Source organism: Pleurodeles waltl, chromosome 5, assembly GCF_031143425.1.
Source record: "Pleurodeles waltl isolate 20211129_DDA chromosome 5, aPleWal1.hap1.20221129, whole genome shotgun sequence".
Taxonomy (NCBI): Eukaryota; Metazoa; Chordata; class Amphibia; order Caudata; family Salamandridae; genus Pleurodeles; species Pleurodeles waltl.
The window spans coordinates 103,739,842-103,765,538 of NC_090444.1; the positions used below are offsets into that span (position 1 = coordinate 103,739,842).

The 25,697-nt window shown below is 45.0% G+C and overlaps 1 protein-coding gene across 1 annotated transcript in view; it reads right to left on the reverse strand.

Moving 5' to 3' along the window:
- Positions 1–339: 339 nt before the first annotated feature.
- The window catches only part of CCDC25 (coiled-coil domain containing 25), a 54,037-nt gene continuing 28,679 nt past the window's right edge, over positions 340–25,697 (reverse strand). The window contains exon 9 of the mRNA XM_069233713.1: positions 340–888. Within this exon, the coding sequence (XP_069089814.1) occupies positions 859–888 (30 nt within the window). The 3' untranslated portion in view covers positions 340–858. The remainder of the gene's footprint in view (positions 889–25,697) is intronic.

The following is a 25,697-nucleotide window of genomic DNA, read 5'->3' on the forward strand; positions in this document are numbered from 1 at the left end:
GAAATCAACTCTGTACCACAAGCATCTGCCATGCCTTCTTATTGTAAAGAGGTTATGGTAATGGGTGGCATTTTGGCCTGAGCAAGGAGGATGGATTCTCCTTCGCAATGGAGGGTTGTAGGAGAAGAGCTCTGCAACACACAAGCAAACACTTGCATATACAATAGAAGGGTGCACCATTGGGACAGACTGCAATTGGAATCTCTTATCAAGCGGTCAGTAGCCTTCTGCCAATCGACCAGTCTCTGTTATGCCACCATTCCCTAATGCATGTCTGGCACTAGTATGTCAAAACTATGAATCAGGCGAAGGGAAGAATTGACAGACTATAATCCTGAATTGCTTTTAGCACAAGTAATGTGAATTTAATTTACATGCTACATTTCCTAGACCCATTGTAATCGTACACAGATACACTTTAAGATTTTCGGTTCTACCATGACTATAAATGGAGTTATCAAATACCTCAGAATACAGAGATAACTCTAAACCTTAATCCCTCAAAGTCATGGATCAGAAGAACCACTCAAAACAGGTTAAAAGTCGGACATCCGTCAGCTCCTTGGGAACCAGTCCAATAGGTCGATCCTTGAAGGGTCCAGAAAAAGCACAGCAGTCTGTAGATTGCAGTTACCCATCCTCAAGGAAGTCATTGGCATGTAAGAAAAGTAGCTTTTATGTATTTGTGGCATCGCTGTGCTGTAGAATCCATGGCGCAGGCCACTGACAAATGAGGTTTCCAGGGGCTGCAACTCAACTTGAGGCGGTTTCAATTAGGCATTCATACACACAACCAAAACATTTGCACTGTCCAAGACTCCGAGGCCTTTAAAAGAGCACATGATCTCCAAGAGTGGGTTACATGAATTCATCAGACTCATTGCCATCCTACAAAAGAGAAAACACAAATTTAAATCTGATGAGGGGGTGCACAACAAAATCTGCAGAAACAATTCTTCATGTGCGACAATAAATAAATGGCATTATTTTGCTTTTCTGCTTGTATAAGAATTTACAGATGGCTTTTGCAGTGAGTGGCATTGTATGTCCAGGTGTGGGTCCCAGTGGCATGACAGCAACCGTCTCTTTTCAGAGCAAGGCAAGAGAGATTTGCACCTGGTTAGTCCATGTCTGAAATGGGGCAGGAATAAACAAAAACAAGGAACAGTACAGCACAGTAGCCTACAAACTTTTTAAAAGTATATATAAAAATACAAATAAATGTCCCTACATAGTTACACTTTAGTAAAGTGGGAATAGGTAGGGAAGATCAATAAAACCTACAACTTCTCTATATCTGAGGCCCTAAACCAGGACACAGAGAAAGTGAGGTGAAAACAACATAGCTGCCTTTTACTTTTGTAAAAGAGGACATGCCACTCTATGCCACTACACCACTCCACTACAGGCTATTTAACTGTACGCCACTCCACTCAACTGTACAACACGCTACTCCACTGTATGCCACTACACCACTCCACTACAGGCTATTTAACTGTACGCCACTCCACTCGACTGTACAACACGCTACTCCACTGTATGCCACTACACCACTCCACTACAGGCTATTTAACTGTACGCCACTCCACTCGACTGTACAACACGCTACTCCACTGTATGCCACTACACCACTCCACTACAGGCTATTTAACTGTACGCCACTCCACTCGACTGTACAACACGCTACTCCACTGTATGCCACTACACCACTCCACTACAGGCTATTTAGCTGTACGCCACTCCACTCGACTGTACAACACGCTACTCCACTGTATGCCACTACACCACTCCACTACAGGCTATTTAACTGTACGCCACTCCACTCGACTGTACAACACGCTACTCCACTGTATGCCACTACACCACTCCACTACAGGCTATTTAACTGTACGCCACTCCACTCGACTGTACAACACGCTACTCCACTGTATGCCACTACACCACTCCACTACAGGCTATTTAACTGTACGCCACTCCACTCGACTGTACAACACGCTACTCCACTGTATGCCACTACACCACTCCACTACAGGCTATTTAACTGTACGCCACTCCACTCGACTGTACAACACGCTACTCCACTGTATGCCACTACACCACTCCACTACAGGCTATTTAACTCTACGCCACTCCACTCGACTGTACAACACGCTACTCCACTGTATGCCACTACACCACTCCACTACAGGCTATTTAACTCTACGCCACTCCACTCGACTGTACAACACGCTACTGCACTGTATGCCACTACACCACTCCACTACAGGCTGTTTAACTCTACGCCACTCCACTCGACTGTACAACACGCTACTCCACTGTATGCCACTACACCACTCCACTACAGGCTGTTTAACTCTACGCCACTCCACTCGACTGTACAACACGCTACTCCACTGTATGCCACTACACCACTCCACTACAGGCTGTTTAACTGTACGCCACTCCACTCGACTGTACAACACGCTACTCCACTGTATGCCACTACACCACTCCACTACAGGCTGTTTAACTGTACGCCACTCCACTCGACTGTACAACACGCTACTCCACTGTATGCCACTACACCACTCCACTACAGGCTGTTTAACTGTACGCCACTCCACTCGACTGTACAACACGCTACTCCACTGTATGCCACTACACCACTCCACTACAGGCTATTTAACTGTACGCCACTCCACTCGACTGTACAACACGCTACTCCACTGTATGCCACTACACCACTCCACTACAGGCTATTTAACTGTACGCCACTCCACTCGACTGTACAACACGCTACTCCACTGTATGCCACTACACCACTCCACTACAGGCTATTTAACTGTACGCCACTCCACTCGACTGTACAACACGCTACTCCACTGTATGCCACTACACCACTCCACTACAGGCTATTTAACTGTACGCCACTCCACTCGACTGTACAACACGCTACTCCACTGTATGCCACTACACCACTCCACTATAGGCTATTTAACTGTACGCCACTCCACTCGACTGTACAACACGCTACTCCACTGTAGGGTATTTAACTGTACGCCACTCCACTCTACAATATTGCACTCTACGGTATTCCGCTCCACGATATTCCACGTTTTGCAGCTCTCCTCTATGCCACTCCAATGTACTGTATGACAGAACTCCGGTCTACGTCACTCCACGCTATTCCACTCTATGCTAGTCGGTTGTACAGGACTCAACTCTATGACACTACACTGTACGCTATTTCACTCTAAGCTACTCAGCAGTATGCTAATCCACTGTAGACTTCTCCCCTCAACTGAATGCTATTCCAATATACACCACTTCACACTACACCACTCCACTACCCTCTACACTAATCCCCCTCTATGCCACTCCCCTCTACGTGGATTCTACAGTGCATTAAATATGGTAGCCACAATACATTCACTATAACTTACCACTCTACCATGCAGTCTGTTCTCACAAATGATGGGATTTGAGATTTCAATGCTGTTGTGAATGCTGTAATTTTAGATGGTATAAATGATATAATATGAAAGGATGCATGGAGAAGTGATGAGTTATAGTTAATATATTGTGGCTACTAAGTTGAATACACTGAGTATGGAGGTGCGCGAGTTATGACAATTTGAAGGTGTTAAGTTATAGTCAGGGTTACCAGAGATAGTAATTGTTCTGATTTTTGCCCCTTAACTTTGCACCTGTTTGCGGAACCTCCACTAAACCTTTCAGACCTACTGCTCGCTTTACTTTAGCAAGGGTTGAAAAGTTTCACCGTGTTTGGTCAAGGGGGTGCAAAGAAAAATGGGTTGGTCACAAAACAGGTTTTAACCCCAATGCATTTTACATAGACTTTTTGTATTTGAAGTAGTGGCTGAACTAATTGCAATAAAAATTCACAGCATTGCACATTAGGCTATGTAGATGATCCTTTTTTAGGGTCGAGCCTGCGCGTGCATGCGTTAGAGTATGCATCTCCCTTGCAAGACTCTGTAGTGCACAGTAAAGGTATTGGAGCCCGCCTGTTGCTCACCATTTGTTGGATGGCATGGCACTCTTATTTACAGCCTCATTCTGTGGGGAGCAGGGACGAAGCACTGATTGATTCAACTTAATTAGTGCCTGTCCACTACTCCCAACATGATCGAGGCACTATTTTGTTCTTTTTAACTTCTAGTATCCTGGAAATAGAAGGCTTGTGTCTGGCAAAAACGTGCCCAGCAGGACAAACAAAACTGCAAAGTTTCATTTTTTAAAGCTAACTTTCTTTTATTTTGCAAATTCGTCTTTTATCACTTTCCCCTCATGTTTTCTTTTGTTTTTGGTAGGGGGTGCTCTCCTCAAAAGAGGACAACGTGTTCAAAATATTGCAAAGCAAGTGTTTCTTTATTATGTTTAATCTCTGAAATTATGTTTTCACACAAAGTGCAGAACACCCTAAAACTCCCCACTCCAATCCGCCCCACTCCAATCCAACCTACTTTATCCCACTTCAATACTCCCAACCCATCCCAATCTAATCTGCCCCACTCCATCTCGACCCACTCCAATCCAAAACAATCTGCCCAACCCCAATCCAAAAGAAGCCCCACTCCAATTCAAAACAATCTGCCAGACTCCAATCTAAAACAACCTGCCCCTCTCCAATCTGCTGCACTGCAATCCAAGACAATCTGCCCCACTCCAAAACAATCTGTCCCACTCCAATCCAAAACAATCTGCCCTGCTCTAATATGCCCCACTCCAATCTCCAAACAATCTGCCCCACTTCCATCTCCCCACTTTATTCCAAAACAACCTGTGCACTCCAACCTGCTCCACTACAATCCAAAAAAACCCACTCCATTACAAAACAATCTGCCCCACTCCAATCCACCTCACCACACTCCAATGAAACCCACTCCATCCCAATTCACCCCACTAAAATCGACCACAATCCACCCCACTACAACCCAGTCACCCCCACACAAATCCAATCCATCCCACTCCAATCCACCCCAATCCAGCCCAGTCCAATCTATCCCACTCCAATCCAATACACCTCACCACAATCCACATCTCAATCCACTCCAGTCCAGTCCAATCCATTCCAATCCATTCCAATCCATTCCAATCCACCCCACTCCAGTGCAGTCCAGTCCAATCAAATCCACTCGACTTCAATTCAACCCACCATACTTCATTATAACCCACCCCACTCGAATCATCCCACCCACTGGTCATCCCACCCCACCCCACCCCAATCCAACTAACCCCACTCCGACCCAACCCACCCTACACCAATCCAATCCAATCCGCCCCACTCCAATCAAGTCAATCACTCCAATCCTCCTTCCTCTAATCTAATCCAACCCATTCCATTACAATCCACTTTAATCGACCCCACTCAGTCCAATCCAGTCCACATTAATCCACCCTACCTCAGTCGAATCCACCATAATCTATCCCACTTCGATCCAGTACACCCCTCTCCAATCAATCAATCCCATACAATACAATCTGCCCAATCCAATCCACCCCACTCCAATCCAATCCACCCCAGTCAAAGGCATCCCAACCAAATCCAATCCACCCAAATCCAGTCAAACCCACCCCTATCCAATCCACCCCAATCCAATCAACAACATTCAATCCAATCCACCCCACTAAATCCAATCCATTTTATTCTACTCCACACCAAATCTGTTACACCCAATCTGATATACCTCATTCTAGTCCATCCCACATCAGTCCATCCCACATCAGTCCACCCCAGTGCAGTCCAATTCACCACACACCAGTCCAATCCACCTCCTCAATTAAATCCACCCCAGTCCAGTCCAATCCACCCCACCCAATCCAATCCAGTCCACCACACCGCACCCCATTTCAATACACTCCACTTCACACTACCCCATTCCACCACACCCCATCCTAGTTCAGTCCACCACACTCCAATCCAATCCATCCAACCCCACTCCAATCCACCCCACTACAATCTACCTCACCCAGCCTAATCCAATCTACCAATCCCAGTTGAGTCCCCCCCAATCCATCCATCCACCCACCCCACTCTAATCCACCCAAATCCACTGCAATCCAATCCAACACACTCCACTCACATCAATCCCACTCAAATCCAATCCACCCACTCACTCCAATCTATCACACTCTACTCCAGTCTACCCACTGTATCTCAATCCAATCCACCCAACCCCAGTTCAGTCCATCCCACTCCAGTCCATCCAGCCCACCCAAACCGGAACCCCAGTTCAGTCCTCTCCAATCCAGCTTACTCCACTCTAATCCACCAAACTCCACTACAATCTAATTCACCCCACTTCAATCCAATCTAATCCACCTCACTACACTGCAATCTAATCCACCCCACTCAAATTCACCCAAATCCCATCCACCTCACCCCATTTCAACCAGTTTCAATCCACCCCACTCCAATCCACCACATTCTACTCCAATCCAATCCACCCCATTAAACCCCATTCCACAACACTCTCTGCCACTGAACACTACTTCCCTCTACATAACTGTAAGACAAAATAATCCTCCTACTCCACCTAGCGACATTCAAGCAAATCCACTCTATAATATATCTTAATATACATAAGCTGTCTTTGCATGCCATCTAGCTCACAAAACAAAACTATGCCAAACAATCCAAACAAAAAACATCATCCTTATGCACTCCTGTGCAACAAAATGGAAAAGTGACTTAGCAGTGAGCCACACAAACTACTATGATCATTAGCCACTGGGGAAAAAATAATAATCTCAAGTTTATACAACAATGATTGGCTTTCATTCTCTTTGGGCTTTATATGTAACAGAATCCTAATAAAAGTGTCAAGAAACCCCAAAAAATAAACTAGACTCCACATGTAAAGTTTCAGAATAACTACATGACCAACTAAAAGATAAATATGGTCACACAATTTTGTAAACCAATAAACAAATACACAACAAATAAGAAAGAAATCACATTAAATCTGACTGCAACTCTGTAATTATAGTTCGGACTCCCAGAGATAGGATTTCCTTGGATTTTAGCTCCATAATAACTTTGCACCCGTTTGACGAATCACCACAAAACTTTCCAGACCAGTAGCATTTTCTACATTTTGTGACAATGTATATTTTTGTTGTGAATGATTAAGGGGTGAAATGATAAAAATTGGTGGGGGTACCAACAAACGTTTATGCTGTATATGGTGATAACAAGTCATTATCTCATTGCATAATACTCCCTTAAAACGACATGGCTGCCTTAAACTTTTGTAAGGCCTTGAATACAGGTAAGTATTAGATTTTATATTTTTACCAACCTCATAACATTTTAATAAATTGGTAATAGGTAGGAAAAAATATTTATACATTTCTATATAGTCTAAAAAAATGTTTGGGAGTCCTGCAGTAAGTACTAACTAGGAAGCATTGTGTTACTCAAAATAAATAAATAAATATCTTTAAAAATTGAAAAAATACTAATACACAATATTTCACAACTACGGTGCGGTAGAATGCATTTACAGTTAACATATTTGGTACTGTAAAAACAACACAAAAAAGAGGTGTAAAGTGTATAGAGAAAATACTAAGAAAAAAGTGCAACTTGAAAAAAATGTAAAACAAAAAAAAAATAAACATTTCCTAAAAACAAGGTACTCACTAGGTACTAGCAAAGTACTCCATATAAGTATTTAAAAATATGTTTAAAAAAATAAATACATTTCTCTACTTATTACCACTTTAATAAAATAGGTAGGGTACTACAGTAAACCCATCTACTTATCTATATCGAAGGCCCTAACACAGAACAATATGGCTGCCATTTCATTTTCTAAAATTACCAATTACCCAATTACATACAGGCTTAGTTATACATGGTGTTGCATAAGTAATGCAAAACTTAAGTCAGAGTAAAAAGTACCGTAAGGCCCTGCAAGGCAGAGCAATTTGTGGTTTGGTGTTACTCTGCACATCAAAATCTACACTGCTGCTAATTTTGACATAAATCCATATGCCACTCCATTGTACGCCACTAAACTATACCCTACTCCACTCTACGGTATTCCAATAAACGTCATTCCAGTGTACACCATTCAATTCAAAACCACTCCATTATATGCTACTACATTCGACGTCACTCCACTGTACAATATTCCACTCTATGCTACTACATTGTACACAACTCAACACCAGTCCACTGTACGCTACTTCACTGTACACAATTCCACAATCTACACCACATCTGTGTATGCCACTCCACTCCTCACCCTCCGTTCTACGCTACTCCATTGGACGCCACTCCACTGCATGCTATTCCATTCTACGCCACACCACTGTAATGCACTCTACTGTATGACATTCCACTCTACTTCCCTGTACGCCATTCTATTCCACACTATTTCATTGGACATCACTCCAATGTACCCCACTCCACTAAATGCTATTCCCTCCAATCCACTCCACTGTACGCCACTTCAGGCTATGCTTCTCCACTGTACACCACTCAGCTGTACGCTACTTCACTATATAGTATCCTACTCTATGCCACTCCACTGTGTGCAATTCCACTGTATGCTACTCCACTTCAGTGTACTATCCTCCACTATACAAAACTCTACTAGACTTCATGCCACTCTACTACACTCTATTCCACACTATTCTTGTACCCTCCAGTGTCCAAATTTGTACTCAACTCTCTGTCCATACCCTCTATTGTACAACACTCTTCTCCACTCTTTGACAGTCTACAATGCAGCCCTTCACTTTACTACGAGATGCCACTTCAATTTATATTTTTCTACATTTACATGACTGTACGCTATACCACTTCAATGTACGCCACTCCACTCTAATTCACGAAACCCTACTCCAGTCTACAGCACACCACTCTATGCCACTCCACTGTAACCTATCCCACTGTATGCTACTCCATTGTTCAGTACTCCACTCTATTGCACTATAATGTACGCCACTCTACGCCGCTCCACTGTATGACACTCTCCTCCAGTCCATATAACTCAAAGCTATGAAAGTCTACTGCACTTTATGGCACGCCACAACTCTCTACTCCATCCCCGTACACTTCACTGTCCAACTCTATACTCCACTCTATGCCTACACACTCAATTGTACAGTACTCTATTTTACTATACAACCCTTTTCTACACTCCATGATACAGCACTCCACTCTACTGGGGTATGCTACCCCACTACACTTCATGCCACTCTATAACAGGCCAATACACTCTATTATATTATATTATATTTGTGTGGATTTCTAAGGCACACGGCCACCCAGGAGGGCCTCTCACCACTGAGGCAGCTAGCAGGTTACTTATCAATGCTGATCATAAAGGCTAAAAGAATTGCTGTTTTCGTGAATTTTGGTTCTGATTCGGTTTTCAATATGTGCTGAGAGAGAGCATTCCAGAACTTGGGAAATAGGAAAGCAAAGGACTGCCCTCCACTCCTAGTTTTCATAATCCTGGGTACTGCCAACAGTTGGTGGAGCCCAGCGATCTGGTCGGACTGTAAGGGGTAAGTACTCTTTAAATCAATCTGGGACTCTCATTATAAACCGTTTGATGGGCCAGGCAAAGTGTGCCTTGAAATTAATCCTTTTACGTACTGGCAGCCAGTGCTGACTTGCCAGGGCCACAGATACAGAATGGCGTTTAGGAATTCTCATCAGTACAGGGGCTGCTGCATTATGAGTGATATGGAACCTTTTTATGACCGATTTGGGGCTTCCCATAGTCAAGTCGTGTTTTAACTAAGCCTTGCATACTAAAAGGCATGAGGGTTCAGGTAGCCATCTCAGCAGCTTTCTCAGAGTCCTTAGCATACTGAAGCATGTTGCCGCGAATTTTTTGGCTTGAGTTGCAATCAGAAGCGTATTGTCAAGCCAGAAGCCCAAACTCTTGACCTCAGTTTTAGAGGCGGGTTGACTACCGAGAAAGCCAGACCAGTTCAATTCAACTCCATCCACTTCGCTGGGTTGTTTCCCACCACCATCACCTCAGTTTTCTCCACATTTAATTTCAAACTGCTTGCCACCTTCCAGTCTACAACCTACTGGAGGCAGTTGTTAGATGGCTGGAAGTTCTGTCTGTTTGAAGGGAGAGGAAGACGATAATCTGTGGGTCATCAGCATATGAAGGAAAAACCATGGGCCTTTATGATTTCTGCCAAGAGGACGTGTAGATTGAACAAGGTGGGGCTCAGTGAGGAACCCTGAGGGACCCCACAATTTAAAGAGTAGATTTCCAACAGTATGGCTTCCTCACAGATTTGGAAATTTCTGTTTTGGAGGGAGGAGGTAATCCATTTGAGTGTTGTACCAGCTATGCCTACTTACTCCAGCCTTTTGACTAGCACCGGATGGGAGGTGGTGTTGAAAGCCAAGCTAAGGTGCAAAAGGATCAGGGGTGTGGCTGCACGCAGGGCTGTTTCAGTGCTGCTGCCTGGTCTGAAACCAGTCTGAGAAGTATGTAATATGCCATTTGTCCCCAGGTATAATGAGAAATTCTTATTAACAAATTTACTGGGTCCTTGAAGGAGGAAGATCGGTTGGTAATTTTCACATTTTAGGGGGTTGGCTGATGGCTTTTTTTTTTTTTTTTTTTTTAACAGCTGCTTAAAAAGTATATGTTTCCAGGTTGATGGAACAGTCCCGGAGTTAAGAGAGCAATTGAACATGTCGAATTAGAAACATTTAAATGTAATTAACAAAATTACACTAAAATGCCAAACATCTAATAAGGGAAAGCGTAGATATGAATTGTTAAAGTTTTAAATACAAACAGTACCAAAAAGCACCATGTCGCAGTAGACTGGGACCTAGGCTCAATTTGAGGATGACTGTGATGGAGCGCAGGTTGGATACACAAACCAGGTTCGCTCAAAGCCGTCAAAGCTTTTAGCTTCCAATTTAGGGGGTTATTACAACTTTGGAGGAGGTGTTAATCCGTCCCAAATGTGACTGATATACCACCAGCCGTATTACGAGTTCCATAGGATATAATGGACTTGTAATACGGCTGGTGGTATATCCGTCACTTTACCGTCACTTTTGGGACGGATTAACACCTCCTCCAAAGTTGTAATAACCCCCTTAGTCTTTTAAGTCTACACCCACCATAGCAGTACACTTTTAATGTCCCTCGTGACCTCAGGACTCACAAGGTGTTAGACAGAGGCCAAGAGCAGTCTCCAGGCCAGTTGCACTGATCAGCTGGGTACTTCCAGCAAACGGCCTCATGCAGCTTGTTGTCTCTCTATAGCCATGCAGAAGGTCAGACAACAAACCCCTGGAGACCACTTCTTTGTCCTGCGTACAAGAGGGGGCCGGTCTAGTCCTTCTGATTTCTGCAGGTCCAAAAAGTGTTCTCAAGTGGATGTCTGGAGGGGCAACATTTATACATGCCACTAGCTAATGGTGGGAAAGACTCCCGAGTATGTCCTATTCAATGGGGTAAAATATTCAGGGGCCACCACTACCCACTTCGGGCATTTTCAAGAATGCAAAAGTATTCTGCCAGGCTCAACCTGGGCTCTGAGAGCTGGGGGAAGGGTGTCTAATCCTTGTGACCTGTCACAGCTACCACTAGAATCAAGTTTGAAGCAGGTGCTGTACCTATAACAAACCCAAAGACAGAAGTCGGGTAGATGGTCAAAAGCAGGGTCCATCAGCAACCAGACAGGGGATCCACAAGAATTGTTTTGGCGTCCTGTTCTCTTCCTTTCAAGTTTGCTCCCAGTTTTACATGCAGCTCAAGACATCTGCCCCGAGGGATTTGACACTGCGCTGTCAAGAGGAGGCCCGCAGCCCCCAACCTGTATATTCTGCAGAGTTCAGAGGAGTCATCTCTGCCTATTAAGTTCAGCGCATGGCTTGTTCCTGGGAGGGATTTTGCTCCTTTTTCACAACTATTCAAGGATAACCATTGGCTGGGAGAAGCTGGAGAGCCAATGCACATCAGCCTCCAAGAACATAAGGAAGAGAAAAGATAACTTTCTAAAAGTTACTATTATTAATATTTATTAAAAATACAACTTTACCATTGACTTGGACTTTTAATAACTACTAAAAATAGTTCAGTTAATCTTCTAGCTGATACCATTCCCAAGATACAATATTCGTATTTTAATCTGTACACTGGTTTTCTACATAGGACAGCTAGACCTGCAACAGTGAAATTACCTTTTAAGGCCTTATCACAGTAGGGACTTGGTAATATTAATTTTCTACATGTCACACTTTTAAATACTGTGCACTGTATTTTTGGGATTAAAGATTCACACTGGCGAGATTTAACTTCTAGGCACAGCGTACATTTTGTAGCATATACTTTGATCTTCTAGGAAAGCTAAATATACCAATTAGGAGTCTGCCAATTTGACTTATTTAAAGGGGGAGCATAGGCAATTTATTACTGGTTAGCAAAGGCAAAGTGCACAGAGTTCTAAAGCTAGAAGCCAGAGTCCAGCAAAAGGTGAACAATCTGCGGTTGCCATGGAGAAAAGGCAGATTTAAATTAAAATCTAATTAATTTCTACACTCACTCACATAACCCTGTTTGGTCTACCAATACTAACATTACCCGTAAACCCAGCTCCTATCCTTCACACTATGTTTTTCATTCACCCTAATCCTCTCCTTTGGCATCCTAATACTAACTCCCTTGCTTTCAACATGTTCTCCTCACTATTCTCCTGCTCTTATAGTGCACATACTATACCTCACACTAACCCAGGACTCCACAGAATCTGCACACCCACATCTATCAAGCCATGTAAGATCTTTGTTGAGCATTCATGGTTCAGACAGTGGCTCTACCTTACATTTTACTACTTCTCTTTCTTAACCCACTAAGAGACCCACCATGTATTGCCATGTACACAGAAAATGGAGGAATAGGGAAAATACAATTCTCAAACATTAATAGACCAAGTCAAACTCTCTACATTAAACAAAAGCCAATATACACCTCAACCAACACTACAAGATCTCTTTTCTACCATATGCAAGAACTTGTAAATTCGAGAAACTAGCCCTCAGTGAATCCCTCCAGAGAAACATCCTACATATAACTAGCTACCATCACTCTCTTCTTCCGATCCTTAAACTGAAACGCTCAGAAATATGGGACAACTTCACGCCCCTGTTCCTACATGGTCTTAAACAATTATCAGTAAACTCAGAACTACTCGCTAATTTCCAGATGTCTTACTTTCTTGAATCATCAATGACAATTTCCCTCTATTCTGCAACTGTGGGCACTGTTTGATCAATCCCTAGCAAAGCCAGGGGACAATTCCCTCCTCACCGAAGACCAGCCAATTCCAACCTATTAAACTATCACACATTAGCAAATCTACTGTGTGTAGGCAAATCCACAGAAACCGCTGTCGGAGGCCAACTCATCTCCCTTATCAACAAGAATCAACTTCTATCCAGACATCAAACATGCTTTCGAGCTGGTTACAGCACTGAAACAGCGAAGTTAAACATACTCAACGATGCTCATCAGATCCTAGACAATGGTGTCATGTGCTTCTTGGTTTTCATTGACTGACTTGTCATGTGCTTTTCACAGGGATCAATTACAATTGAGTAACTGCTACGATGAAAGGTAGAAGGGGCATCAGAGGAAATATCCTTTAATGGTTCCCCGCCTTCCTCTCAGACTGACATCTACTGGGAAAAATTTAAAACATCAACTCTACTCCGGCCAAACTAACCAGTGGGATCTCTCAGGACTCTATTCTTGTGCCAACTCTAATACCTATATGGGGATGCTCACGTCAATAATGGGAGAACTGGCAGTTCACCTTCACCAATAAGCTAATGACACTCAGCTTTACCAAAAAATACAGCAACCATCCATCACATCAACTCCCTAGGAATCAGTCTATCTAGGCCACAGTCTTGGTTAAAGAACAACTTCCTTCTTCTTAATCCATAGAAAACTGAATTTCTCCTTCTATTCTCATCAGTAAAAAAGCGTGATTGTTCCGTACTGACACTCCTGAACCTTAATGGCTTCAGTGCTTCAAATATAGCAGTCAAATTACTAGGTTTCACTACAACCCTGTCCTCTCTTTTATCCCACATATTCATAAACTTGCTAAAGCTGCAAATTACCATCTTCACATGCTAAACAAAAATAAGGCAACTCATTCCTACTCAAATACTAAAGTCAGCAGTGCATGCTCTTCTCATCTCAATATTAGAATACGGGAATTACTTAATGAATGGTATTCCATATTCATCCCTGGATACCTGGCTCCAATCAAAGCAGCACAACATTCAGATGCAAGATTGGCACACAAACTCCAGAAATTAACCACATCATTCTACTCTATATGACCTCCAGAGGCTCCCTCGTCATGCTCATTTCTGCTTCAAACTAGTCATCCTCACTTTCACTGAAATCCATCAGAAGAAATCATTATACCTAGCCCAACTCCTGGCCACCTACAGTGGATCCAGCTCTAAAAGCAGGTAATCTTTACTGCTAGAAACTCCCAAATTCAAGAACTGAGTAACCAGAAAGCAATCTGTCACAGGAGGTGTGAGTATGGCATGGAACTCCCTCCCAGTTTATCTGAGAAAAACTACATCTCTCCATTCCTTAAGTAGCAAACCAATCTCATCCGCTTAGCAATTCTTTTATCACTCCTTATCTGATGAGGAACACCCCTCATTCTAATAAATCCTTTTCCTAAACCACCTCCCCCATCAAATGTCTTATGTTTATTCACAAAGTAAATATTCACTGTCTCAACTTTATTTGATCTCCCTATCTCAATGCAATTTCATTCTAACTCCTTTTTTCTCTTTAAGCATCCTCATACAAATACTGGTTGTGGTGTATAAATATTGAAACAAATACATCAAATATGTACACCTCAAATCTATTAATTTCCTTACCTATGTACTCAGTAATGCATGAATATAACGCTATCTGTATTTAACCACTGATTCCATTTTGACCACTGACTCCATTTTGCGCTGTGCTTAGTTTCAAATGTCATCACATCGGTGGCACAGATATTTTTTCACGCACAGTTTGTTCTCTACATTGAACGTGTTTTCTACATTGAACGTTGTTGGAAATGGCCCTTTTTGCAGGGTTATCCCCAAACTTTTTGCCTTCTTCCTGCTATTTTTCCGTATTAGTTTTTGCTGGTTTATTGTCTCTGCACACTTTACCACTGCTGATCAGTGCTGAAGTGCAAGTGCTCCCTGTGTAAACTGTATGGTTGATTGGGTTATCCATGATTGCCATATTTGATTTACTGATAAATCCCTAGTAAAGTGCACCAGAGGTGCCCAGGACCTGTAAATCAAATGCTACTAGTGGGCCTGCAGCACTTACGTAGCCCCTTCACCTTGTCTCAGGCCTGCCATTGCAAGGCCTGTGTGTGCAGTTTCACTGCCACTTCGACTTGGCATTTAAAAGTACTTGCCAAGCCTAGAACTCCCCTTTTTCTACATATAAGTCACCCCTAATATGTGCCCTAGGTAACCCCTAGAGCAGGGTGTTGTGTGGGTAAAAGGCAGGACATGTACCTGTGTAGTTTATATGTCCTGGTAGTGTAAAACTCCTAAATTCGTTTTTACACTACTGTGAGGCCTGCTCCCTTCATAGGCTAACATTGGGGCTCCCCTCATACATTGTTGAAGTGGCAGCTGAAAGGAGCAGGAAGGTCATATTTAGTATGGCCAGAATGGAAATACAAAATCCTGCTGACTGGTGAAGTCGGATTTAATATTACTATTCTAGAAATGCCACTTTTAGAAATGAGCATTTCTTTGCACTTGAATCTTTCTGTGCCTTTCAATCCATGTCCGGCTAGGTTTAGTTGACAGCTCCTTGTGCATTCACTCAGACACACCCCAAACACAGGGTACTCAGCCTCACTTGCATACATCTGCATTTTGAATGGGTCTTCCTGGGCTGGGAGGGTGGAGGGCCTGCCCTCACACAAAGGACTGCCACACCCCCTACTGGGACCCTGGCAGACAGGATTAAACTGAAAGGGGACCTCGTGCATTTCTTAGCCACTCTTTGAAGTCACCCCCACTTCAAAGGCACAATTTAGTATAAAACAGGGCCTCTGCCCTACCTCAGACACTTGCTGGAGAAGAAACCTGAACCAGAAACTACACCCTGCCAAGAACTGCCTGGCTGCTCAAAGGACTCACCTGTCTGCTTTCTACAAAGGACTGCTGCCTTCCTGTTGGCCTGCTGCCTTGCTGAACTCTTGTCTGGCTGTAAAAGTGCTCTCCAAGGGCTTGGATAGAGCTTGCCTCCTGTTCCCTGAAGTCTCAGGACCAAAATAACTTCTCTTTTTTATTTTGACTCGTCGTGCGGCGAAAATTTCGACGCACAGCTTGCTCCGCGGCGAGAAAAATCGCTGCACGCCGACGCTGCTCGACGCGACGCCTACGGGGCGACCGGAACTTAGGCGCATGGCCTCGCATGGACAACGCCGCCCGACTTCCAGAGGGGAAATCGACAACGCCTGCCGTGAGAAAGAAAATTCCACGCACAGCCTCCCGGAACGACGCGCAGCCGGAAAACAAGCCGATGAATCCACGCACAGACCCTGGGACATCTGGTAATCCCGCGATCCATAGAAGGAGACGGTCTGCGTGCCAGAAAACGACGCACGTCTTCCCCGAGTGAAAAATAACGACTCAAGTCTGTGTGTGAAGGGCGCGCAACCGACGCACACACCATTTTTCCATGCATCTCCTCTTCTGCGGCCCTCTGCGGAGATTTTCCACTCCAAACCAGGTACTTTGTGCTTGAAAGAGACTTTGTTTACTTTCTAAAGACTTAAGACACTTTATATCACTTTTCAGTGATATCTTTACAAATTCATATTTCATCTTTGAACGTTTTGACCTGCAAATACCCAGATAAATATTATATATTTTTCTAAACACTGTGTGGTGTATTTTTGTGGTGCTATATTATGTTATTGTATGATTTATTGCACAAATGCTTTACACATTGCCTTCTAAGTTAAGCCTGACTGCTCAGTGCCAAGCTACCAGAGGGTGGGCACAGGATAATTTGGATTGTGTGTGACGTACCCTGACTAGAGCGAGGGTTCTTGCTTGGACAGAGGGTAACCAAAAACCCTATTTCTAACATTGGTGATCAGCAGTGAGGATAGGACTTGTATTTGTGCAGTGACATACAGTAGCTAAGTATTTCACTACCTACCCACAGTTGAAGGTCAACTTGATTTTTCATCTTTTTGCTTTTGGTTCTCTGATGTCCTCCTGGATATATTATTGATATTTTGGACTTTGGATTTTGGTTTTTGCCTGTGATACCTTATCAGATTGAGAATGGGTATCTACTGTGTGTCATTCTTTGTGCCTACTGAATCCCTCACTAAGGCTGACCTAAGAAGGCTTTGCAGAAAATGGGGACTTCCTATGTCAAGGAGATCTACTAAGATGGAACTGCTAGATACCTACATAACCTGGGGGGGAAGAAAGATGGGCAGAGGAAGAGGCAGCAAAAAACCAAATGACTAAGGACTCCTAAGATGAGGAGGAAGACTACTCAGATGAGGAAAGAGAACCAGTGAAAAATGAATGGCTCCTAGAGGCAGAGTGGTCGCTAGAGGAGCTAGATGACTTTATTGAAAGGGCTGAGGCACCAAGAGCCTTAGCCCTGGAAAAAGAAAAGATTGCAGCTCAGGAGCTGAGCTGTGAAGAGCTGAAACTGGAGGCTGGAAGGGCTGAGTCCAGTTCAGATGGTGGCAGCAAAAATATTGCATCCAGTACCGCTGAAGAAGGGCACAAGCCCAGAGATGTGGTGCCCAACTTGAAGAAGGGAGTTGACACAACCCAGGCAGTTCAAGAGGATGAGGTAATTCCCGTTATGCACAGGGTCTCTGAGAAGGATTGGGGAACTGGCACAGGGAGTCATATTCCTACTGGGGGGAGGGACACTTTACTGGCTCTAGAAGAGAGTGACAGGGAAAAGGGTTCCCCCCTGGTGGAGGTCCTGGATATAGAGTGTGGAGACATCCCAGTAGAGTATGGGTTGAGTGTCAGGGACAGTCAGATACTGTTTCACCAGTCTCAGGAGGGTGGTGTAGAGTGTTTTTTCAAGGCTGAGTCACTGGATGGTTGGGTGAAGGGTACTGTAGTTAATACATGAGAAGGGCAGAGTGATGTAATTGCTGGAGAGCATATGTCTGGTCCTTATTTTCCAGAGCTACGCCAACACCAGGTGGAGAGCGAGTTCTCTGACCCCAGGGAGCTTACAATGGAGGCAGACTTCTGGGTGAATACCAGAGAGGCTGAAGAGGCATTTGGGGGTGCTCCTGAAGGGAGTGGTCTAGGTGTTTCCCAACCAAGTGAGGTGGGAGAGGATTGTAGTGTCCCAGGTAGGTCCCAGGTCCTAGAGGGTTCCATGAGGGAACACCAGGAGGGAAGCCTAGCCTGTACCATAGGGCCACCTGTTGAGGGAGGCCCTGCAGTGTCAGAAGAACTTGGGGGGTGACTGTAGCCAGCATACCACCAGTTCTGGTGTCTGGCAGTACCACTCCTAGTGAGGGGGTGCAGAAGTCCAGACAGAGGGTTGAGAGGGGGTTGCGGACCCCAGTGGAGGTCCTGGAGAGTCAGGGGTCAGCTCTGAGAGCAGAGCCCCCCAGGAATGACCCAGGTGAAACCGTTTCTGGTTTGGGGGAGATCCAGACTCTGCCGGATGGGCAGAGGTCAGGAGACCTGCGCCAACCAGACTCTTGTATGGCCCATGGGGACGGTGTGTCCCTTGTGGGGGGTGAGTTTGCCACCCAGGAAGTCCTGGCATGCCAGGCAATGGTTCAACCTCAGGGTGGTGACACTGGGTAGGATGGCCAGGTTCAAAGGTTAAACTCTGACCTGGAGGGGGGGTAGGTGTGCCCCCCAGAAAGTCCTGGTTTGCCAGGCAGTGATCCAGTCTGAGGGTACAGACCCTGGGCCGGAAGACCAGGTTCAGGGTGTCCCCCCGGACCTGGAGGGAGGGGCTACTGATAACAGTGCCCCTACCATGTTGTCTTCTGAGGAGGCCACTCCTAGTTGGAGGGTGCTGGACCCCAGAAGGGAGGGCAGGGGGAGGGAAGCCTCACCCCGGGCCCTAGTCCAACCTGAAGGTACAGACCCCAGGTTGGAGGGTCAGTTGCAGGTTAACAGCCCTGCACTGGTGGAGGAATGGGGCAGGGCAGCTTCTAAAAGGACCCTGACCATGTTGGACTCTGGGGGTACCGCTCCAGGAGGGAGGGTATAGAGCCTCAGAGGGGAGGACCAGGTTCAGGCTGTCATCCCTGACCTGGTGGAAGGGAGAGTGGTTAAAGAGTGCCCAGCACCTGGGGCTACCGCCCCCCACTCTCCACAGCCACAGTGGTTGGAGAGCTTTGAGAGGCCTGGCTCTCCTCCCTGACAGCTGTCAGTAACCACTGTGGCTTGCTGTCCGGGTGGACAGAGTTATCCCTGGGGAGGGGACAAGTGTCACACCCCGGGGGTAGAGTGGGCAACACCACGGTGTTGGTCCTGGTGGTACTATCCTGCTCCTGGGATACGTTTGTGAGCAAAGTAAGGTTAGGTGCTGCACAGATGGTATCTGCAGGTAAGGAGAAAGGTTCCCCATGGGTTGGCTTAGTGGGCCCTGAGAGTATTGACAGAGGGACCAACTGGTGTCAGGAAGGCGAAGAACTGGAGCATGCCCCTGCTGTTGTGGGCCTGGGTCCTTGTTTTATCGCCTCAAACAGGGAAGTACATCAGGATAGTGATTGTTCTCCCCTGGCTTTAGGCTGGTGGGGGGTCATGTTGGACCTGGCTTTTCGACAGGGTCATCCCCAAACTTTTTGCCTCCTTCCTCCTATTTTTTATGACCTGTTCTTGTTGGCTTTTGAACACTGGGCACTTTACCACTGCTAACCAGTGCTAAAGTGCATATGCTCTCTGTATAAATTGTACTGTTGATTGGTCTATCTATGATTGGCTATTTGATTTACTTGTAAGACCCTAGTAGGGTGCACTATATGTGCCTAGGGCCTGTAGATTAAATGCTACTAGTGGGCCTGCAGCACTGGTTGTGCCACCCACTTAAGTAGCCCTTTCACCTTGTCTCAGGCCTGCCATTGGTCATATTTAGTATGGCCAGAATGGTAATACAAAATCCTGCTGACTGGTGAAGTCGGATTTAATATTACTGTTCTAGGAATGCCGCTTTTAGAAAGTGAGCATTTCTTTGCACTTGAATCTTTCTGTGCCATTCAATCCACGTCTGGCTAGGTTTAGTTGACAGCTCCTTGTGCATTCACTCAGACACACCCCAAACACAGGGTACTCAGCCTCACTTGCATACATCTGCATTTTGAATGGGTCTTCCTGGGCTGGGAGGGTGGAGGGCCTGCCCTCACACAAAGGACTGCCACACCCCCTACTGGGACCCTGGCAGACAGGATTGAACTGAAAGGGGACCTCGTGCATTTCTTAGCCACTCTTTGAAGTCACCCCCACTTCAAAGGCACAATTTAGTATAAAACAGGGCCTCTGCCCTACCTCATCAGACACTTGCTGGAGAAGAAACCTGAACCAGAAACTACATCCTGCCAAGAAGAACTGCCTGGCTGCTCAAAGGACTCACCTGTCTGCTTTCTACAAAGGACTGCTGCCTTGCTGTTGGCCTGCTGCCTTGCTGAACTCTTGTCTGGCTGTAAAAGTGCTCTCCAAGGGCTTGGATAGTGCTTGTCTCCTGTTCCCTGAAGTCTCAGGACCAAAAAGACTTCTCTTTTTCATTTGGACTCTTCATGGCGCCGAAAATTTCGCCGCACAGCTTGCTCCGTGGCGAGAAAATCGCTGACGCTGCTCGACGTGACGCCTATGGGGAGACCGGAACTTCGCCGCACGGCCTCGCATGGACAACGCCACCCGACTTCCAGAGGGGAAATCGACGCAACGGCTGTCGTGAGAAAGAAATTTCCACGCACAGCCTCCCAGAACGACACGCAGCCGGAAAACAAGCCGAAGAATCCACGCACAGACCCTGGGACATCGGGTAATCCCGCGATCCATAGGAGATGGTCCGCGTGTCGGAAAACTACGTACATCTTCCCCGAGTGAAAAATAACGACGCAAGTTCGTCTGTGAAGGGCCGCAACCGACGCACACACCATTTTTCATCCCGTAGAACGGCGCTCTGCGGAGATTTTCCACTTCAAACCAGGTACTTTGTGCTTGAAAGAGACTTTGTTTACTTTCTAAAGACTTAAGACACTTTATACCACTTTTCAGTGATATCTTTACAAATTCATATTGCATCTTTGATCGTTTTGACCTGCAAATACCCAGATAAATATTATATATTTTTCTAAACACTATGTGGTGTATTTTTGTGGTGCTATATTATGTTATTGTATGATTTATTGCACAAATCCTTTACACATTGCCTTCTAAGTTAAGCCTGACTGCTCAGTGCCAAGCTACCAGAGGGTGGGCACAGGATAATTTGGATTGTGTGTGACTTACCCTGACTAGAGTGAGGGTTCTTGCTTGGACAGAGGGTAACCTGACTGCCAACCAAAAAACCCATTTCTAACATATCACTTTTAGAAAGTAGGCATTTTCTTGCTTAAACCATTCTGTTTGTGGATTCCCTGACACTTGGGCTGTTTGCACCTCTCTCTAGACTGTGGCACAAAGGGAGCTGGGGTGTAGCCTGATATCCTGATGAGCCATCTGAGGGAGGAGTGGTCACTTACACCTGAAAGGGCTGTGCCTGCCCTCACACAATGAAGTCTCTTACCCCGCTGTGGTGTGTCTGGGGCCTGGCCTGGGCAAGGCAGGATCTTGTCAACAGTAGAGACTTTCCTTTGAAGTTGGGCAACTTCAAAGGCATAAAGCGGTATAAGTAGTGGACCCAAAACCCCAGACTTTTAGAATCTTTCTAGATCATGAGGATCCTCTGCCAAGGAGAAGAGCTGGAGGAGGAGTACTGCCCCTTTGCTGTGTTGCTTTGCTGGGTTGCCTGCATTTGCTGCTTCTTCTTAAAAGAGAGCAAAGGGTGAACTTTGCTCTGTATCCTGCTTGAGAGAGTTCTCCAAGGGCTTGGAGTAGAGCTTGCCTCCTGTTGGAAGTCTCAGGGATATCAGAGACTTCAGCTTCATCTGCCTACAGCACTGAGAACTGTGCGTTTTGTGCTGCAACAGAAAAAAAATCACTGCGCCGCCGCCAATGACATTGCTGGCCTGCACCGTGACCTGCCGACGCCGCATGGAGCCGCACTGCCCCGCTTTGCACAGCAATCCAGGTCTCACCGATGTCACCATCTGACGTCGCCACCGAGCCACTGCTTGCACCGTGACATGTGGGCCCGCACTATGGCATTGCCTTGCTCACACTGCAGCCTGGGCATCCCCGACGACGACGCTGCCTGCACCGTGGCCTATGGACACCGCCTGGGAGGTACACGAAGCACCGTCCCGCCCCGCACTGTGGCCCCGGACCACCAAAGCCAGCACCAGCCTGCACCGTGACCCGTGGATGCCGCACGGAGCCCGTCTCATGCTGCACCGCTGACTTGGGCCTAACGACTACATTGATTCAACAACGCCAGCGCCGCTGCCTGCACCATGACCTGGTGACACTGCACGTCGCATTAGCTGAGCCCTTGCCGAACATCTTTGCAAAGAACTACAATGAAGTACCCTAAACTTTTTAGGCTAGAAGAATTCAATAAATGGTTTGGCAAACAATCAAAAATCCTATTCTATATCCTGGAGCCAATTACATTTCTGCAACAGGTCTCATAGTCCACTCACATCAGAGTGTGCAGTGAATGCAATATTTGCCTCTACTAACATCATCTAAGTGTTGGAGCCACCTGGTGTCCACTGGACTGACTTTCATGTGATCCTATCCGACCACTCTTACCAGCACTACAATCTCCCACAGTACATTATGAAGTGGCAGACCAACGAAAAAGTTGGATGTACCCTCCTTTCTCTTGTATCTTTAATGAAGACCAACAGTAACAGAGCCACAATCCATAAAGCTTCTGTCAAAGAGGCAAAAAGAATGCCCATCAAGTTTATTATATAACATAATTAATACATTCCAGAATCCTGAATGCACAGACTCAAAAGTGACCACTTTGGAGAAATGTTGCAACTCACTTGCTGACAACTTTATTTCAAAGCCAAAGATGTGGAAATGTTCTGGGGAAAAACAAGGAGGAAAACCTAATCTTCACATTACTGTTTTCAACATAACACAACAATACCAGATTCCCTGACAGTACTCTCCTACCCATTAATTCCTGAAGATCAATAACACAAAAGCCTGTGGATTAACCAGATTGTCAGTAGATCGATAGAAAGCACCTATTCTATTGCCTTTGTACAAAGGTGATTACCACCCACACCTCAAAGTCCAGAAACTTCCTGGATGACCTCAAAACTGCTTGCATACTGTTTTCTAACATAAGACATATAGTATTATTTCCTATGGATCTTTCCAACTGCAGGCCAAGAGCAGTTTAAGATCTGCCTCCTATCAAATATCTGGAATCATTGATGAAAATAAGATGCTCTCATACTACCAAACTGGTGTTGGGTTGATGAAACACTGATAGCCACAGGGGATGTGATCAAAACTTCCACTGACTCAAACCAAGAAGCAAGATTCCCTCTTATTGGACATTTTATCTGCTTTTGATAAGGTCCATCCCTTTGCGCTCAGAGACATGAGAACATAGGAGTTAATGGTGTTGTACTTAAATGGAATACCTTGTACCACACTAACTGATCACTCACTAATTCATGTCCTCCAATTGCCTCAGCAGCATTCAAACCCACAAATCACACTTTCAAAGGCTCAACCATTCCTCTAATATCATTTAGTGTTATCTCTGCCATCTACATGTACCTGTGGCATCATTTAATCTCAACAGCCACAAATACATCAATGACAAATCATTCTAAGGCTCAAAAAGCAATTGGATATTAACTTCTGAATTATCGAACGATATCTGTGAGCAATTGATCATGAATGCTAGCAAACCACCCAAATTTACATACCTCAAAAACTAAGCTATAAGAATGTGGTATTTGTATCAAGTATCACCCTTCATTTATTTTGGCCTCAAGAACCAGGGCCACACCCATCATACTCAACAAAAGCAAACAACTTAAGGCTCATTATAGATTACAATTTTGTTTACCTATATCGCAAGTAAATGAAGTTTCCAAACAAAGTTTCTACATGATAAAATACCTACTCTAGACACATTGTCTAGTCTGTGAATTCTCTCAAAAACTTCAAGCCACTATCGCCTCCATATTTTCTCATCTCAAATATGCCAACATTGTATGCTTTGGAGTACCTTTGTTAAGACATGCAGAGAATTCAGAATGCAGCTGCCAGACACCTTCTCTAATTCCTGATCAACACTCTGCTCATACCAGGCATCATATTCTTACACTAGTGTCCTATGACCAGACACATCACTATTAAAGCAATAAGCATTGCTGATAGATCAATCCATGAGACTATATCACTTTTTCTTTATATGAAACATCACACCTATCCCCAGTCAAGAAAACTACAACCCTGTTTGCCTCCTCACTGGACCAGGCCACCTTTTAAAAATTCCAAAACTGATGAAAACTCAATCTCTACCCAGGCAGCCAAATTCTGGAACCCAAACTCTTCACAAATAAGGTCCCAGGCAAGACATATATCAGCTGTGTTTGTATTCCCCATGTTAAAGTTTAGCATATAATTTAGTATTGTTTGGTATCTTACAGTCTTGAATTAGCAGGAAATAGAGTAATAAAATTGAATTTTGCTATGTAAAGGCATCCCTGAAATATGTCTTGCTCCAAAACCCTGAAGATGACAATTGCAATATTACCTAATAAATTAAATTCTGGCCCTGTCGGAAAAGAAATGGCTATGCAGGAAACCAATGGCTTGAGTTAGGCAGATCAAGGAAGCTTGCGGCCGCCCATTATAGAAGCCATCAACCTCTCCAGAGATAGGCCTTCCTGTAGCATCTAACAGACTGACTTGAATGAATCTGTGCAGAACAACAGAGCATGCACCAAATCCAAAGAACGAAAGTGATCAGATAACGCCATGTCACCAAGGATGTGGAGCAGTGCTTAATTTGGGCTTATTGTTCCAGTGCTGAGCACCGGCACTTATTTTTGAGGGGCTGGGCTTATTCTTCTGCTGCAAGCAAAAGACACATATGGGAAAGGTGGAGGAATAGAAAAACAGAAAACCGTCACAAAGGGAGAATGCAGAAAGCTGCAAGAGAGCTGACGGGGTGGGGAGTGGCTGTAAATGGATTGAAGAGGGCCGAGATGGCTTCAGGATTATGCTGCATCAGTATTCCGTTCGCACATTTAAATGCAGAAGCTGCGTATTTAAGAGGAAAGCTCTGGGCACCGGCATCTTTTTATTTACAAATTAAGCACTGATGTAGGGGCTCCAATACCGGCAGTTGTAGTCCTGGATCACTTCAGTTGATCCAATGAAACTAAAACACCAGCCAATGATCAGTAAAGGGAAAACTCACACATGAAGCACTGTCCCTTAGGGCAGTGTTCCCCAACCCCCGGGCCGCGGACCGTTGCCGGTCCGTGGATCAATCGGCACCGGACCGCCCCACTGTGGCGGGCGGTAA